This window comes from Ruditapes philippinarum, unplaced genomic scaffold (genome assembly GCF_026571515.1).
Source record: "Ruditapes philippinarum isolate M1 unplaced genomic scaffold, ASM2657151v2 ctg6724_1_1_1_1, whole genome shotgun sequence".
NCBI classification, from domain to species: Eukaryota; Metazoa; Mollusca; class Bivalvia; order Venerida; family Veneridae; genus Ruditapes; species Ruditapes philippinarum.
Window position 1 is genome coordinate 40,622 of NW_026861277.1, and position 19,984 is coordinate 60,605.

Sequence of the window (19,984 nt, forward strand, 5' to 3'; positions counted from 1 at the left end):
AGAAGAATGGAGACGGTGATCGATAACAGAGACGGGAACCGATTACTAAGAATTGACAACAAGAAAACGGAGACCAGGACTGATTACAGAAGAAAAGAGACAAGAACCGATGACAAAAGAACGAAGACGAGAACCGATAACAGAACAGGACAGGGACCGATAACAGAAGAACTGACAACAGGACAACGTAGACGAGGATTGATAACAGAAAAATAGAGACCAGGAACGATAACAGAATAACATATACGGGGACTGATGATAGAAGAATGGAGACAGAGATCAATAACAGAAACGGGATCATATGACAGAAAAATTGACAACAAGAAAACGGAGACCAGCACTCTGATTACAGAAGAATAGAGACAAGAACGGATAACATAAGAAAGAAGAAGAATGAAGACGAGAATCGTTAACAGAAGAACGAAGACGACGACCGATAGCAGAAAAACAGAGACGAGAATCGATAACAGAACATCTAACAACAAAAGAACTGAGACCAGGACCGATTACAGAAGAACGAAAGTCACGACCAATAACAGAATATCTGACAGCAGAGAAATGCGACGAGAACCGATAACAGAAGAACGAAGACGACGACCGATAACAGAAAAACGAACACCAAAACCCAAGAGTACTCAGAGAAAAATGCCTTAATTAATGTATATTTTGCATGCACACGTTTTAACCCCCTCACACATCTTAACGCTGAAGGCATCCGAGTAGCCACTCTATATGCTTGCATAGAGTGCCAGATAAAATCTAGCATATAGGGCAGGAAAGAGTGTAGTGTTCGCTGCGTAAACCCTAAATATGTTTAAATGCCTTAAAATTTTCAGTACTATCTTTAATGTAATTTCTATATTACTATTATATTAGCCTATAGAAAAATGTCTGCCATCTTGGTTTTTTCGGCCATATTGGATATTTTTGTGCTTTTAATTCTGTTTTGGTGTCTAATTTGTTTTTACCTAAACATGCTTTGTGACAAATTTCAGGCTTTTCCTTTCTTTGATCCATTTATAATAAAGAAATTTGGCGGCCATTTTAGTGGTCATTTTAAATGGCCATTTCAATGGTCAATATCAAGTTTTTCAATTTGGTATCCACCCTTATCGGATTCAGCATACCTTAAATAGGTAAAATACACCAAGATACCACTTTGTACTACAAAATGCCTCTAGCATCTTATAGGGAGCCAAATTCTCAAAATCAGTCCTGTCTAAGAGTGAATTGGTGTGATGGAACTCTTTTTCAAGGTGCATCATTTTTAGTTATCAGTATTTTTGAACAACATTGCTAATAAATCAATGACTGTATCTCAACTAAACTTCACAGGAATTATCTCTGTCAAAGAAGTTCAGTGGTTCAAAACTCTGAAAGTTTACAGTTCACATTTACTTGCAGCATTTTAAACTGATATCATTCTGTCCTCTGATGAGTGCTTAATTACCTCAACCCCTTGTTTACCAGTGTTTCATTTAAGGAAGGTCTTCAGAATTTAATTTCGTTATTTTAAATTAGAATTTCCAGTACCAAGCAACATACAGAAATATTCATTTCAAGAAGCTTACTGTTTTTTTAGGGATTGAATGCAGGTTTAACTGGAACTTTATATGTATATTTATTGTAACAGATGTTTGTTTATAATTGGTGATATAGGTTGAACTTTGTGGATTGAAAAAATTGACAGAAGAATCATTACTGAATATTATCTCAAAGTGGCAGAAAACCTTGGTTCAGGTGAATTTATCGGGAACCAGTGTTGGATTGATACCACATGGGTACCAGGGCAGTATTAAGATTAATGGCTGCCCATTGGTCTCCCCAACAGAGACGTTATACCAGGCTAAAAGTAAGACAAGTAAGTTGAAACATGAATGAGTTCATTAAAACCTCTACCATGCTAAATAACTTAAATTGGCCTGTCAATCTTTAACTAATAGTTAGGACCATTCATTATTTTTAAGGAAAATTTCAAAAATATGTTCTGACTGAAGAGCATAAACCAGTGAAGATGATGATCAGTCAGCAGAAAGTCAGAGTTACATTACTACAGAGTTATGCCCCTTTGCTTACTGTCAAGCGCTGACAATTATCAAGCAAACTGTCTTACAGACAGATTTTGTTTACACTCATACCCTGTCGCAGTCCCCACCTCCTGACTTATTCATTTGTATTTTACAGTCATTTTTGTGTCGCCTCTACGGAGTAGTGGCGACATACATGTATAGGGATCACTTCTCCGTCGTCTGTCTGTCCGTCTGTCTGTCCGTCTGTCTGTCCGTCTGTCTGTCCGTCCGTCCGTCACAAAACTTGTCCGGACTACTCCTCATAAACTACTGGTGCAATTTCATCCAAACTTTACAGGAATGATCAGTACCAAGTCTAGTTGTGCATATTGTCGGCATTTTCCGGTTTAATGATTTTTGTAAGAGTTATGGCCCTTTAATAATTTTTATTTTTAAAGTTTGTCCGGACTACTTCTCTTATACCACTAATGCAATTTCAATGAAACTTTACAGGATTGATCTGTAGCTCAAGTCCTTGCGCATATTGCACAGGTTTTCCGGTTGAATGATTTTTGGCCAAGTTATGGCCCTTTGATGAAAAGGTGTTTTTTTCTGTGTGTTGCGAGATACACAAAAGCTTGTCCAGACTACTCCTCATAAACTACTTGTGCAATTTCATCCAAACTTTACAGGAATGATTAGTACCAAGTCTAGTTGTGCATATTGTCAGCATTTTCTGGTTCAATGATTTTTATAAGTGTTATGGCCCTTTAATAATTTTATTTTTAAAGTTTGCCCGGACTACTTCTCTTATACCACTAATGCAATTTCAATGAAACTTTACAGGATTGATCTGTAGCTCAAGTCCTTGTGCATATTGCACGGGTTTTCCGGTTGAATGATTTTTGGTTGAGTTATTGCCCTTTGATAAAAGGTGTTTTTTTCTGTGTCTTGCCAGATACACAAAAGCTTGTCCAGACTACTCCTCATAAACTACTTGTGCAATTTCATCCAAACTTTACAGGAATGATTAGTACCAAGTCTAGTTGTGCACTGTTTGTCTGTCTGTCTGTCCGTCTGTCAAAAAACTTGTCCCCACTACTCCTCATAAACTACTGGGGCAATTTCATCCTAACTTTACAGGAATTTATGTCGCCACTACTCAGATCACTTCTCCGTCTGTCACAAAACTTGTCCCAACATGAAATTGGCCATCATGAGGCGACACTTGTGATCACTGATCGCTCTTGTGATAAAAAAAGTCGGTTCAAAAAGTGCAGCTAAGGGGTTCAGCATAAAGATGTTAACATGAATTTATTGAGATTATTGTTTTGTTGATTTAGTGGCTGAGAAGATGGATAGACAGGTAGAGGAATGGAGTTGCTATAAGGTTGTCATAGTAACAGATGACACTGTACCATGGAGCCCTCTAGCACTTTTTACTGGCGAGAAAGATATAAAATCCAGCAAAAAGTTACAGATTAAAAGTAATGTCAGTATTGGCAAATCCACTGTGGTCAATATGTTTGAGGTTCCAGTGGACTCGGTAAGTTATAACTGAAATGTTTTTTCTTATTCACTAAAACTTTCTTATACATTTAACATTAGTTAAAAAGGTTTTTAACGGAATGTATGGCCCTAAATAAATGGTTGTTTGTAAAAAAATGTATATATATATGATTATATAACCTTTCAGGAATATTTGTAACAAATCTATATTACAGCAAACTAGCTTATTTAGAGAAAAAAAGAGATTTCTGCATAAATTGTCAGCAGCCGTGTGTATAAAACTATATAAATGTTATGATTATCCAATAAAAAGCTGCATTACAAAAGTGCAGTATTATGAATTATCAAAAACATAAGTATTTATGATATCATTAAAGTATATATGACATTAGCTCAGTGATAGGTTGACTAAAATAAGATGGTTATCCTCATTTCAGTAATTCTTCACTAAAACTGTCAGCTACATAATTATGATTGGTATTTATTTTTGGCCAGGTTGGCCACTGGTGCAAACCCGGGTTACAGTATGGTGAATGTCTGGTGGGTGGTGGGCGGGCAGGGAAAAACTTTTCGTAACAGTTTTCTCAACAACTAATTATCACAGCCTCTTGATATTTGGCATACAGCATTGGCACATGGTCCCATACCGTGCGATTTAATTTCAGGTCTGTTGCTTATCCACTTCCTGTTTACCGACTTAGTTAAATTTTCGACATTCATGGTCAGTGGTAAATTTTTTTTGTAGCATCACAGCATCATGATATTTGGTATACAAATGCAACCCGGCCTTTTCTGTCTTTGACCCATTTTGTTATTAAATAATGAGTATATTACAGGGGTTTGTGGACATGTTTGTGACTAAAGGAAGTATTGTAATCATACCATATCTACTGGCCGAGGATGGCCCCGACCCAGACTATCCTGATGAAATCAGTAACAATATCATCAGAATCTTTACAAAGGTAACAATTATTATAATATTAATTGTCCGCTACAAATACATTTGTATAAAAGTTACTTAAAAAGCTATTATGATTCAAATATTTTTGTTATACCGTCCACAACTAAGTTTATAGGAGGTATACAGGATTGAGCTTTTTGGTCCAGCAGTTTTGTGGTTTTTTGATGATAACAAGAGTTAGGAATGAGATAATATGATCAAATATGGTATAAAGCAAGGTAAATGTAGAGACCTTACTTTGAATTTGGACACCATACTGTGAAGATCACTGTTGAGGGTTTTTGGGTTGATAGCAAGAAATAACTCTTTAACCACTATCTTTTCCCATTAGGTGGTCACTTTTTAAGACCCATAACGTAATAATTTAGAAAACTACTCGTTTTCGATGTTGATTTTATTGAACTGTTCCGACCTGAGAAAAGTGGAGTGTGTTGTCCATATTGGCAGGTCTTGTTTTGTTTTTTAAAAAGTAAAATTGAAGTACATTATAAGTTATGCTACATGAATAAAGAAAAAAGGGGAGAAAATTAAGTCTCCTGTTATTCTTTTATTTGCATGCTATTACACTAAATTTGTAAAATATGAATTACTTTTAAAATATCCAAGTAATTCTTACATAATGTGACCTCAAACTCATTATAAATTAAGATGATTTTTCCTCTACAGTGTCCAGACTGTGTGTTTGTGTTGCTAGGACTAACGTCAGACACAGGACCTAATGTGAACGAAGTAGCTGGCAGATACTATAATCTCGTCTCCAACGCCATTCACAAACGTATGAATGACCTAGACAAAGAGCTCAAATTTTCTACAGAGTAAGAGATATGTTTACTACTTTAATCCTTAAATTGATGAATTATATAAATGAACTTGTCCAATGTCCATTTTTTTTAACTGTCCATTATTTAGCAAATAGATAGTAGAATAACACAAGCTTCCGGCCTTCTTTGTTTATATAGAAAATTTTCCTATAGTGTCAGAATTGATGTTTTGGGATATGAGGATGAAAATTTAAAGATGGTTAGCCAACATTATAGAGCCTGGTCAGACTGTACAGATGTACAGGCTGGCCTAGCTCTATACTGGTGACAAAGGCTAATCACTTTTGGTTTTCAGCAAGGTTTAGTCACATGAACTAAATAGTTTTAAGGTAATAACTTCTTAAAACAAGACCAACCAAATGGTTAGTGTTGTTGTTTTTTGTGTTTTGATCGATCAACAGTTTTGGTCCGAAAACAGGAAAAATATAGTTTTTCGCAAATGCCTGTACGTAATATTATGGTAAAAAAAAGTAGGTTTTCTGTTTTTGAGCCAAAACTGTCAATCTAACAAAATACTCATGACCATACATTTATGATATACAACTTTTCCCTTAGCCTCCTCATTATTTGGTCATATTTGATGAAGAAATAAAGAACTTGTGTGAATTTAAAGATTTTAACCATTCAGGCAAGCAGTTTATTTACTATTTCTGGTTACCGTGTTGCCAAACAAACAACATTATAAAATCTAGTGGAATGGACACACTGAAAATGTGAATCTATATTTATGATTGGTAAAATAGAAGCTGCGCTTGCTTGATGAAGTCAAATATCAAAATAAGCAGTTAACTTACAAATCAAAGATAAAAAAATATTTCATAAAATAATGTGAAATGTTTGCTTTTATAAGATACAGGAACAGATCAATGAGTACAGAATATCATACTTTTGATATGACTTAAACAGCAATGAATTAATGTAATACAACTTTTCACTATCTTGTTAGGACTAAAGTATTCTTTGGACGAATGTTCTACTACTCACAACAGATGTTTAGAAATGGCCAACAGCTTAAACATTTCATGAAAAACATGGTAAAACCAGACAGGGATATGCTACATCCAGACATGAAGAATCCACCACATCAAATTTTACCAGCCATGATGGTAGGTAGCAAAAGTTTGTTAATACTGTATGTGTTTAGGTTTGTTAATGCTTGCCACAGGAAAAATTACCATATTGGTGAGCGTATTGTCAAACAAAGTGGAATAGACTACCTCTGGAATTAAGAATATGTGGATTTTTCCCAGCTAATCTGTGGATACAAACAAACTTTTGCAGTTACAGCTTCGGAAATAAGCGCAACAGGTTGACTAATATACATTGTATTGTAATGGGCAGTGCACATTGAAGCTATTACTGTAAATGTTTGTTTATACCTACGGATTTTATGAAGCTGGGAAAAACCCACTTTTGCTTGGTTTCCTATAACATCAGGTTTTCGGATGGTGCATGAAATTATATAAATATCAATATGACAGCATGTGTGACAATAATATTGTCATCTCAAGGATAGCTTGTAACCCATGGTGATAGTTGAGATATGACATTCTATTTTTGGGAAACTATAATTTCAAGGACTAGATTGTAAGAGTTGATCTTTAACTCTTCTGTTATGTTGCAAAATTTAGCTTGTCTGTTTCAAAGAAAAATGGTGCAATAAGACTAGCTTACTGTAGGTCAGTGGTTTTACTTCAGTGTCTGCATTTGTTCAAAACATGGTGGGGCATATGGGAACTTCCTTCAGCAATGAATTTTAAAAGTGACTTTGTTATAATTCTCTAAAAATATATTCTAATAATTCTTTCATTTTTACACATCAGAATATTAATGAGGACAACAAGAAAGTACTGGAGAAGCTGATAGAATCAGCCACTTCATCTCTCAAGTTTCATTTCCCCTGGTATTTTATGCCATTCCAACTGGACTTGAAATATGCCCTGATTGCCTTGGAAAAAGATAAGATACCTATTACAAATGTAGCAGAGATTGCTGAATCAAAATCTGGGGCCAGTAGTGGATTCTCTGAGTTTACAAGTCATCCAAATATCACTCCTTTCATCAGGAAAATGCTGGAACTTCTTGATCGTATGGTAATAACAGACTTTTTATAACATGCTGCAATTAATCCTACCCTACTGAACTTACATAGTATACCTCTTTTTGTTTTAAATTTGAACTGTCGGGGACATCCATGGCCGCTTGTTTAAAGTCATTGGCTTTCCCCTCACTGATGTGGGTTTGAATCCCTACAGGGACTTGGATTGTTTCATGTGAGGAAGCTATCCAGGTAGCATTGAATGTTGGTGGTTCTGCTCAGGTGCCCGTTCGTGCCTGACATACTGCTTAGAAGAACATCTCAGGTCTTCCTTCTCGAGTAAAGCTGAAAAATTCACCACATGACCTATACTATGTTGGTGCAATGTAAAACCCAAGCCAAAAAAGAATTTAACTATCTGATGTCATTTAAAAGGTTTTTGATGTCAGCATGCATGAATCTTGTCTGAATGGCTACAAACTATTTATGGCCGCCAACCATTACTACAGCTGGTAAAGGTAATTGTCACAAAGTTGAAGTGATCTATATATCTGTGAGTTTTGTCTAATGTTTAAATTTTGACAAATGAATCTTTATAAATTGAATATTATACATGTATAATTATTTGTGTTATACTGTTCACAGATAAGGAAACTGAAAATTGATAGAGCAAATTCATGACTGTATTTAAAATTGTGTCAACTTGTTTTCTAGGGTAAATATGTGTCCTTCCCAGATTTAGGAGAGGGGTATGCACTATCAGATTTCTCGTTCTTAGAAGAGTTGTATATCAAATTGCTGAATGGTAAAGCCCCACACCAAGCAAGTTGGAGATTTCTTGGCTCAAACTTTCCGTGCTGGACAAAAGAAGATGTTACTACATTATGCCTAAACCCTGAGATGGTGAGAAGTAGTTTTGTTTATGATATACATTACATATCTTGAAAGATATTTTACAAAATGTACAATAGTACATTAATTAACATAGATATTTTTTATCTCAAGAGAATTTGTTATCTAGTTATGAGTCCTACATTTTCAGGCATACCTGAATTACATTTCTCGGAGATGTGCAATTTTTTTTTTTTTTTACAAAAGGGCGGATAACTCAAAACAATTGGTTTCTGTTAGCATTTAAATGGTGCCAGACTTCAAACCTGAAGTAGAGAATAGTCACTTTAGCTACAACAAAATTATATGACATTCTTAAATTGAATCATATTCTTTAATTTTAAGATTTAAAATGGAGATTTTGTGTAAATGCTTTGTTTTGAGTTTAATGAGTTTCAGTATGACACACAATTTAAGTAAAAATTCGATAAAAAAGTCTGAAAATAGATAATCTCTGCATTATACTCATAAAATTGACTATGGTGACATTGTTATGGAAGTGTAACCAATGTGAGTGCTAAAATAAATTTAAGGAGATATGTAACTAAATTCCATGAATGTATTTCAGGGCGGAGCTATGATAGAGTTACTTCAGGATATGGGTATAATGTTATGTATACCACGAGATGTGTGGACTACAGAGTTATCAGATACATATGCCTATGTGTTAGTGAAGGACTTGCCTTATTATCCAGATGTAGATGTGGTATGTTTTTTAATAGTTTAACTTTGTTACATATTTGTAGCTTGGTGTGAGTTACAGAAGATACTACCAATTAACACACTGTCTGTGGCTGAGTGGTTAACCACATGCTCCTTACCACTGTGGGTTTGAATCCTGATAGGGACTTTGGATTTTTCATGTGAGGAAGCTCACCAGCTAGCTAAGGGAACATCAGTGGTTCTTCTCAGATGCCCTTTCATGCCGGAAAGAATGTAGGGACGGCACCTAAGGTCTTCCTCCACCAGTAAAGTTTTGAAAGTTGCATACCAATACTGTGTTGGTGCATCATAAAACCCAACCAAAAAGGAAAGTCACCATGGTCTGTGAAATATTAGCCTGAATTATCTAAACTATTTTCTACTTATTTTTTATTGGAGACATCTGATGCAAATAATTATTAAGAAATTTGCAGGTTGTATTTTCATCTACTTTGGCCAAGCTCAAGATGTTTTGATTAATTGATATGAAGTTTAATCTACTACTTATTGAAAAAAAAGGAAAATTTCAATTTTAATTGAGATGGTTGATTTATTGTAGGAGGTTTTATGGCCGGACAGTCTCCCATCAGATGAGTTTCAGTTTGAGAGATATTATACATTCATGCCAGGTGTACCTGACCAATACTTTCCTTCAGTTTTGAGGTTTGTTGTTTATAAGTTAATTGTTTATGTTAATTGTTTATTTGTAACTCATCTAAGTTTAATGAATTTCACTATGGTTTTATACCTGATGTAAACCTTTTTTTCAAAATATCAAATTCTCAATGATAATGAAATTAACTGGTGCAGCAGATTGCTCCTCTTAATTTTGTATTGAGTAATTTCAGAGTAATTTCAATGGTTGGAGATTTTCACATGACCATTGGAAATACTCCAGTGGTAGCAATCAGCTGCACAAGTTACTTGGTGTTATGAAGAATGAGCAGCAAGTTGCATACTTTTAGTTTACTAAATATACATATATATTTGTATCATTTTTTTAATTTTTGAAATGTTATCACAATCAAAAATATAATACTTCAGTGCAGTTAAGATTGTTTGAGAAAGGTTGGGTGTTATAGTGTTGGTTGGGGATAGTGACCAATCTAAGCATCAAACACCTGTGTGTATTAGATATAACCATATTATTAGTACTTTTATTACTAGATATGTAGAATAAGAACAGCATTTATAAATGGTATAATAAAGGTAAAGAAATACTGATTTTATTATGTTGTTTTCTTTAAATTCGTGCTTATCTGAAATTATTGCTTTCCAGGCAGTGCCTTGACTTAGGTGGAGTTCGTCTTTTATGGAATAAAGGAGTTGTCATCCGAAAGGGACCAGTTACTGTTTTAATAGAAATGCTGAATAACGCAGAAAGTAAGAATATTGATTCCTGTTAGTGATCTCTACAAAATGGTTTGTTTGTTTGTAAATGAATTATGTACTGGTTGATTTTTATTACAGTATAAGTGTGGCGATAATATAGTATGTGTTGTCTTGTTTGTAGATTTCGCACTACTGGGCTATTTTGCTATTTTATTATGTAAAATACATCAGTATGTTATTTGTTAAACTTAATGGCTCAAACTCGGGTCACTTGAACTCTGGGATTTCTTGAACTTGATGTTCGGCGTAGAGCTGTCACCTTCTTCATTCTTTACAGTTCTGCTTTGATGACTGACACTTTAAAAACTTGGAACAACACAGCTTGCAGTCAGGCGAGTCCAATTATAAATATTGCTATTTGAACAGAAAATTTTTTTTTGCAGAAAGTGTGGGTCTTTTTCTTACCATCTATGCCATACCATTGTGAAAGCTTCACATAAAACCAATGTATATGTATTTATATAAAAGCAAGGATGAGCAATTAATAGAAAAAAAATCTGATCACATTGCACAGAAAATCATGTTAGTTGACTATACTGGTGACATAGGCAAGATATTATCACTGCTACCTTCCAATGATTTTATCCCTATCCTGCTGTAGTTTTGTAATGAATTTGCCCTGCTTTGAATTTGAAATACACCATTTAAAGTTTAAGGGAGTAAAAATAACAAAATTGAGGCAAAACTACTGACTGTATAGAACCTGTACAGTCTGCATGAATGTAGAGGGCTGGCCCGGCCATATACTGGCAACAATGGCTTATCATTTTCATATCAGCAAGTAAGAGATGGGCATAATAAACCTTTATATCATACATCAGTAATATATGTATACAATATGATCAGCATGAAATGTTTTGTAGACTGCCCAATGTTGTTTCTGGGAGCTAGAATGGTCAGTATTGGAAGTGATGAGGACCAGATGACAGACTCTCATCTTGGTGTGTTTAAGATCTACAGAGATGTTGTTAAAGCAGCTGTGCTCAATCATAATGTTTATGCACTGGTATGGTCAAATTGTGTCATTTATCATGGTTTACAATAAAATTATTCTGTTTGTACATTTATTTGACTGTGTATTGTATTGAGTTTTAAAAAATTGTAAAATGAAAATGCTTTATGTCACCTGTTTTTATATGACCTGAACTGTATCAGTGGGGCATAATTATATTAACCTTACTATTGAAAAATCTATTTAACCTTGCCTCCTGATCTGTGAAAGAAATATGTACCACTTTTGATTAATTTTGGTTAATTCGTAATTTAAGATTTTAATAGGAAAAGTTTTATCAAAGAACCATTGATATAGATATATACTGAAACAAAAAAGAAACTTTCTCCAAGTTTGAATGTAGATATGTTAGTACAGTTTTTCAATCCTTTTGAAACTCGATTTTTACGTTGAATAAACATATCAGGCTTTTATACGAGGATTAGCTGACCGATTTTGCAAACAAAAAGAGTTTTACAAGCTACTACATGTATTTTAGTGTGTACATCTAAGTGGTACCCTTGAACAACTGGCACATACTTTGCGAAAGTTTCTTTTTTGGTTCAGTATATGAGCATTATTTCTTTATAAGGGAGTCCAAATTGGGAGGCATTTTGCTTTTCTTTTTTTTTCTTTTTTTTGATAAAAAAAATCTTTTAAAGCTTGATTTATATAGGATAAAGTAACGATATTTGAAACGTACCATAATGAATAGTTTGAAAGAGATAGATTCTTTGATTCTGTCTGTCTCTGTCATAAGTTCATTTGTATTTCCACATGCTCCTTCAGACATATCCTACCAACATGATTTTCTAACAACCTCTGTGTGGAGCCATACTCATAAAATATTACAATTGTCACCTTTGCTATTTTGTTTATTGACAGGAAACAATTCCATGTACGAAATGTCACCTTCCGAAGAACCGGTATAGAACTGCGAATGCTCGGGGCACTGAGATCTGGCAGATGAAAGAACAACTACTAGAGGGATTTAAAGCAACGCAGAAAAAGGTTACGTGCAGGAATGATGGAAGTGAAATCAAATTATCAGATATTCTAGTTCCTGAATGTATGTAATCATTAACTAAATTGTTTTGTTGTTAGCTTGTAATACCCAGTAGAAGCCCCAGTTTATGGCCTTGTTAAGGTGGGCAATCTTGAATTACTTTCCCACCCACCACTGTGTTCTCAAAGTTAACAGGTGCCTTTTTGTATCTTGAAAAATGCAAGCAGGGATACCTAATTCCTTCTTGAAATGGGACAATGATCTTTACATTGCCGGTGTGGCTTACATAATAACATTAAAAGATACTGAATATATATTGTATTTTTACAATGTATTAAATTTTGCTTATTTTACAAATTGAAGGTTTTTTTAATGTCTACCATATAAAATTAACAGAACTGAAAATGGAAAACTGAAAAAGATTTGCGAATATTTAATCGACTAAAATGATAATTTCAAAATATTTTGGCATTGCAAAAATATCTAGTTTTACAGTAGTTAAATTATTATTGAGGAATATTTGCAGTGAGTTGTTCTGTTATATTACTAGAACATTTTCAATGATTTTTGTGTAGTAGATCTAGATGCTGTTTGTCTAAAATACATATTTGTATAATGAAATTGAAATGATTTCACAGGTTAAAGATCCTGCATGTTTTGTGATTGATATTGTTACTGTGTGTATACCACATTTGCCAAAAATTATATATGTATATAATTATGCAAATAAAACAATTTTCAAACATCGAAGAATATGTAAAATGTGTACTGCAAATATTTGTGCACATTATATTTAATCAATAAATTATACGCATTCATTTCTTATTGGAAAATTTGACTTAGAATTTATAGAAAATAAATTTCTAATTACCTCCCTTTATTTACATGAAATGTTAAATTCGGTAATATCTTTATAAATAATGCTTATTGGAACTTACAATATTGACAAATCTGAATTTGAGCATCATATTTATGAAATAAAACCATGAAAAAAATGTGTTACAGGATCTTTAAGTAAAGGGGAAGAAACAAAATGCATGACATTGGTAAGCATTTATAGATGATAAGGTTAACCAAATGTTACAAATTTAGGATATATTTTCAGCTCATTTTGACCTGGTACCATCTCATCATTATCTCGGGTGCCTACCATCATTCAGTGCATATAATCGCTGTTTATTCTGCCAGAATTGTGCATTTGCTGGTCCATATTGCGAGGGAAATCTGCAAAATGGAAAAACCTCACAGTAAATTGGATTACATTTTCTAGTTTGGATTATGTTTATAGAATGTAAAATCTTAATTAATTTGCAAATCATGCAGGTAAAATTTTATGCTGATAGAAACACCAGTGTAAAGGATGTGTGCACTGGTAAAAGGCAAAATAACTTTATATTTTATCATAATTATGTTCACCTTTGTCGTTCAATAGTCTATGTGACCCATTGAAATTTCTATAAATATTGTTTGAAATTTTAAAGGTAAAGTTTAATTTAAAAAAGAGTGAGGCAGTCTTTTTAAAGTTTAGGAAGTTTTTATGTTTTATTCTAAACATTCTTCACCATCATTTATTGGTTAATCATCCTTTATAATAGTCAATCTTTTTAAATATTTGACTAATTCAGCTCAACGTAGCAGTGAAAAACTGAGCATAATGTCACTATAAAGTATTGAGTTAATCTGTTATATAATCTCCTGCAGGAACTGTAGCTGTGATCGAGAGGGTCAACTGTGTGGAGAATGTGGTATATGTCAGAGATGTGTTGTAAATATAAAGGTAAACTTAAATTGTTGTTTTATCTCTGGATTTTATCTTCTACTGTGAATTGAATATGAACATGTCATAGCAAATTAAAACTTAAGCATTTGATGTCCCTCTACAGGCTGTGTAAACATTTTCCTCAGAATGTTAAATGTTTATCTTGTTCCTCTAAAAAATGGGAATATCTTATCTATTTTTCTATTTACTATTGTGAATAATATAGGTCTATATAGTATAGACCTCCTGTGAAGAAAAACCCCATTGTGATATGGTTATTCTAATAATGATATACAGTGTATCAAATAAATAACTAATTTATTCCATTTTGTTCATTTATTGTAGAGGAATGAAGTGATATGCTATCAGAACTTCCAGATGGGAAGTACTGTAGTGTCATTGATGAACTCTGAGTCAGTCATTGACAAGAAATCTCAGAGGATTTACACCTGTGAACAAGACCTCACACCAAACTACTCACCTGTTGTTGTAGTTACATTCATACGAGGAGCTTTAATCAACATGAAACTGAAAATGTAAGTTACAGTTATAGCATATATGTAATTGCACCTTTCTTATACTACTCTTTTATAGAACAGAAATGGTTTGTATAATATGAATGTTTAAAGTTTACATTTATTTTCTTAATTTTCTTGCTCAATATCACATTAATCTGTTGCTGGAAGTCATTGATATTAAACCCTTCACCATCTTTCTTTGTTTTTGTGGATTGTTAAACACTCACCCTGTCTGTATGATGATATTATGTATTTTTGCTAAGTGATATTCAATTTTGTATGACATCAATTCAAGAAATGTGTGCTTTATTGAAAACTGATGGTTTTTATCTTTTTTGCAGTGGTACATACTCACTAGAATATAAGACTGGAGAAGGCTCAATTGCAGAAGTGAAAGGAAAAGACATAGTTAAAGAAAACTCTGATGAGAAGTGGAAATGTAAAGAAGGATACACTGTGTCTGCAGAACTTAGATTTTCAAAGGTTTGTCGTGTAATCAAACGTTTTTCAAACCTTAACCTGCTATATTTGTGTAATGGATTTGCCCTGCTTTGAATTTGGAACAGTCTATTTAAAGTTCAAGGGATTTCAATATCAGAATACAACAAAACTTGAACTAGCAATAGTATAGAGCTTGGTCAGTCTGCACAAATGCAAAGCTAATCACTTAAGGTTCCCACCGGTTTTGGATTAATTCCATTAATTTTCATCTATTTGGCTTGCCCTTTAAAGATGTAGCTGAATGTGTGCCGTTTGCATTTCATAGAAATAGTATAACAATATTCCTCCCTCATATGCTGTAAGTTTAAAGTCCCCTAGGGACAGTCAGTTGTTTTATATAAAGCTATGTGGTAGGCTTTGGATGTAATTACATATTTTGGGATATTATTACATATTCTCAGTTGATGTAACTTTTAATATAAAAAAGAAAGTCAAAAGAGAGTGAACAATTTAGTGTTGTGTTATATTTCAGGATGACCTTGATGAAATGGAGGTTGTATTCCGCCAACAAGATGTCACAATCTTTGTTCATAAAACATCAACACAAAGTTGTTCTGTTACAATAGAACCTCTTGTCAACGTGTCACTAGCTGTGTATATGCCAAACATCAAGGTGATTTATTGCCCTTGTCCAACCACTTAACAAGTGTTGCATTTATTTTCATTGACTTCCTATAAAATTAATCTTGTAGAATAAGAATTACACCCCTTTCTGAGCTCTTAAAAAGTCTGGCAAAGGTTTTACTTGTCAGTTCCCTTGCTTCAAGTACTCAAGGTTTTTTGGTTGTTCTTTTTATTATACATTTAGCAATGATCTTTGGATGGTACTATAGATACAAATGTTTTATTCAGCAGAAGAAGATGGCCAACAGAAAAGGCTTTAAACAACTAAAACTTTTTGGAAGATTTAGACGAACTTTGATATATATGGTCCGGTAATAGTACTAATATCAATGTCCTATAAAAACAAAATAGACCTGGTTACTTTTACTGTTACTTGAAACCTACAGTATTTTAATGTGGTAATAAAATAATTTTATTAGCTCGACTATTCGAAGAATATGAGAGCTATTGTAGTCGCCCCGGCGTCGGCGTCCGCGTCGGCGTCTGCGTTGGTTAAAGTTTTTTGTAAAGTCAAATATCTCAATTATTACTTGAGATATTCAATTGAAACTTACAATACTTATTTATAGTAACAAGGTACATCAGATAGACAAGTTTGATAACTCTGCCTACAATATTGACAGAATTATGCCCCTTTTTAACTTAGAAATTTTTGGTTAAAGTTTTTTGTAAAGTCAAATATCTCAATTATTGCTTGAGATATTCAATTGAAACTTACAATACTTATTTATAGTAACAATGTAAATCAGATTGACAAGTTGGATAACTCTGTTACAATATTTACAGATGTATGCCCCTTTTTACTTAGATATTTTGGTTAAAGTTTTTTTTGTAAAGTAAAATATCTAAATTATTGCTTGAGATATTAAATTGAAACTTACAATACTTATTTATAGTAGTAATGTACATCAGATTTACAAAGTTGCATAGCTCTGCCTACAATATTGACAGAATTTTGCCCCTTTGGAACTTAGAAATTTTGGTTAAAGTTTTTTTGTAAAGTCAAATATATCAATTATTGCTTGAGATATTCAATTGAAAATTAAAATACTTTTTTATAGTAACAATGTACATCAGTTTGCAAAATTGCATAACTCTGCCTGCAATTTTTGCAGAATTATTTGCCCCTTTGAAACTTAGAAATTTTGGTTAAAGGTTAAAGGTCTTCAAAGATATTTACTTGAAACTTTACACATGCACTTAGGGTCATAATTGGAGGGTCATAATTGTATGTCACTGACCAAGTTCCATAACTCTATCTTGCATTAAGGCTGATTCATATGCCCTTTTCTACTTTGTCTCTTGGTTAATGTTTACATGCAAGTTTTACATAGAAGAAGAAGAAGAAGAAGCTTTATTCTTTCATAAATCTCACAATACACAATTGACAAAGCCATTATAGCTCATAGTCACATTTTGGTCTATACACTTTTGACTTGATATTGGCATTAGTCAACAATAAATCTGTCAGTAAAGTAAACAAGATATATGTGAAAATAGTAAGATGCAAGAAACAGGATAAATTACTCTTACAAGATTTAAATGCTTTTGATTTGTAATTACTTCCCTTACATTTCAAAATATCTAATACAAAAGAATGTCTCGCTATTAAAGATATTTATTTAAAACTTCACATATGCATTTAGGGTCATAATTGTAGGTCACTGACAAAGATCCATAATTCTTTCTTGCATTTAGGCTGATTTTTCTCCCCTTTTTCAACTTAGAAATTCATTTGTAAGCTGTTATCTCAATAACTACTGAAGGGTTTGTGCCTTTTTTGGGACAATTTTATGCATTCATAATAATAAAGCAGTGATTTACTTGATAAAACATCTTAATAACAAGCCTTTGTACCTTTCTGTCAAATTTATGTATTCATAGGTAATAAGTATTATTATACTCAATAAAACACCCTTGTGACATTACCTTCCGAATAGTCAAGCCAATACTGTTTAATTAGACTCTCTCTAAGGCCTATAACAAGAATTTATTAAAAAAATTAGCCCTTTTGTAAACTTAAAAAATTTAACATTATCAAGGCTCTTTTACTATCAAGCACTTAGAATAGTCGAGCGTGCTGTCCTACAGACAGCTCTTGTTATTATTGTAGAGAATTAAGCCCCAGGAACAAGATGACTATGGTGAAAAAGGAATGTGTTCGTACACACCAGGTAATTGACATGTACTTGTTGAATTTGTGTAACGGCTATGCTCTGTTTCAATCATTTTGGATTTTATCATTTTGATACGTATGTTGAACATGTAACAGAATAAAATCTAGTCAGACTTTTTAGTACTAATTTTCCCTGTATTGGTAAATGTGTCATTGGCTATCGGACTTAGCTCAGTTTTCTGATGACCCATTGTTGCAGTCAGCATTAGTTAAACTGTTTTGGTTAAGTGCTAGTTTGTTACTTTTAACTTCAATACTTAGATAGCCATATTATTATTGAAACATCAAGTATGAATGCACCTTTAAGTAAATGAGTTCAGAGTTCAACCTGCCACACCTATGTTCGGGTATAAAGGTCAAAAGTCAAGGTCTAGTTCTACATCATACTGCTTTAAAATCGTTTACGATCACTCTAAGCAGGAATACATTGTATACATTTTTAAGAGACAGCTATGAGATACAAGGGAATCCGGGAACCAGTCCCTAGCTCTTATTGAATAGCCCCCTTGGTTCTTTTACATGCCCAGTGTATAGCACTGATACATGCAAGGATTGCCTGGATTTATTACCAGTACACCTCTAGGTAGGTGGGAAACACTGAAAGTGTCTCTGAAAAATCCCAAGGTTATAACCCAGGATCGAACCCGGGACCTCAGGAGTGATAATCAGTGGTCTAACCAACTGAGCAATCGCGCCACAACACATGGTCTCTTGGATATGAAATAAAAAAGATAAAACAATTCAAAAATATTTCAAAATAACCAAAAATAAGTAAATGGGTATATATCAACCAATAAAAATATATAAATAAATGTTTAATTATTCTGAAACTAGATTCTATTATCAATTTTAGACTGATATTCTGAGCAGTCATCATTCATGATATTTACATAGCATTACAGCCAATGAACATGAAACATTTCATCCCAGTATAAAGCCTTTGAAGTATGATTGTAAAGCAGTATATTAAAAAAAAATCAAGATATTTCTGGGCTCAGATAGATTTATTATTTGTTTGCTTTACAGGAAGATATTTGGTTCCTTCTGCAATAGAGGCCTCCTTATTACAGGGGAAACAGTATATTGAGAATGCCCTTTTTCAGGCTGGGGGTGTAAACTACTCAGGTAAATAATCTCTATATATATAAACGGCATTAATGTCACTTAACAGCTTATTATGCCTCAGAATTGCTATCATTTGTATTTCTCCAAAACCTTTTACTTTTAGTATCTTGTTACAGCTTTAAATAAATACTCATTTGCCACATAGACAAACTATCTTGTGCTTTCTTTGCTCTGTTGACAATTGTTTATAATTATATATCCATGTTTGCATTTTGTTTCAATTTGTTAAGTTCTATCATCAATATAGTTAAGGTAAAAGGTCAAAAACATAAATTATCAAGTAAATATTAAGAATTTTATGACCTACTTTTAGCGTTATGACCTTTTTCAATGTATAATTTTCTTTATTATGATGGGCAGTTTTATTGCTTTTCTTACAAATTTCATTAGTATACAAATAAAGATGATACAATTTTAGAAGATTTAATGTTAACATATATTTCAGGTTCATCATATATAACATTGCCGGCCAATATTACTGAGGAACTTTTGCGGTACCCAAGTTTCACGCCTTTCAAAGAAGCACTGGCATTTCATCTATTATGCTATACTAGAAGTAAGACTTTTGATCAAAATTTTACCCGTTTAATGTCTTGAATAGGTATACTTTAAAAGCACACAGTTCAATGACTGGCTTTGTTACAATAATTCTTTATCTGTCTTTTGAATATGAATAAAAATTTACCTAATTCATAGATTATGTTTTTAGCTCACCTGAGCATATGCTCAGGGTGAGCTATTAGGATCCATCTTCGTCCGTCGTCTGTCGTACGTCGTCCGTTGTCCGTTCACACTTTTAAAACAACATCTCCTCTGAAACCATAAGGCAGATCATAATGAAACTTCACAGGGATGTTCCTTGTGTGAAGCCTTAACAAAGTTGTTCAAAGAATTCCATTCCTTGCAGAAATCTGGTTGCCATGGCAACCGAATAAAAAAAAAAACTTTATATATCTTCTTT

At 33.2% G+C, this 19,984-nt stretch overlaps 1 protein-coding gene across 1 annotated transcript in view; it reads left to right on the forward strand.

Annotated features, from left to right (window-relative positions):
* Positions 1-19,984, forward strand: part of LOC132715143 (uncharacterized) — a 62,959-nt gene that overhangs the window by 5,642 nt on the left and 37,333 nt on the right. Inside the window, exons 5-24 of the mRNA XM_060698117.1 lie at positions 1,660-1,861; positions 3,353-3,555; positions 4,355-4,480; positions 5,146-5,294; positions 6,247-6,406; positions 7,124-7,393; positions 8,053-8,241; positions 8,798-8,935; positions 9,491-9,594; positions 10,211-10,314; positions 11,187-11,329; positions 12,200-12,383; positions 13,426-13,567; positions 14,022-14,097; positions 14,425-14,615; positions 14,939-15,080; positions 15,571-15,711; positions 17,836-17,896; positions 18,925-19,023; positions 19,469-19,579. Of these exons, the coding sequence (XP_060554100.1) occupies positions 1,660-1,861; positions 3,353-3,555; positions 4,355-4,480; positions 5,146-5,294; positions 6,247-6,406; positions 7,124-7,393; positions 8,053-8,241; positions 8,798-8,935; positions 9,491-9,594; positions 10,211-10,314; positions 11,187-11,329; positions 12,200-12,383; positions 13,426-13,567; positions 14,022-14,097; positions 14,425-14,615; positions 14,939-15,080; positions 15,571-15,711; positions 17,836-17,896; positions 18,925-19,023; positions 19,469-19,579 (2,935 nt within the window). The remainder of the gene's footprint in view (positions 1-1,659; positions 1,862-3,352; positions 3,556-4,354; positions 4,481-5,145; positions 5,295-6,246; positions 6,407-7,123; positions 7,394-8,052; positions 8,242-8,797; positions 8,936-9,490; positions 9,595-10,210; positions 10,315-11,186; positions 11,330-12,199; positions 12,384-13,425; positions 13,568-14,021; positions 14,098-14,424; positions 14,616-14,938; positions 15,081-15,570; positions 15,712-17,835; positions 17,897-18,924; positions 19,024-19,468; positions 19,580-19,984) is intronic.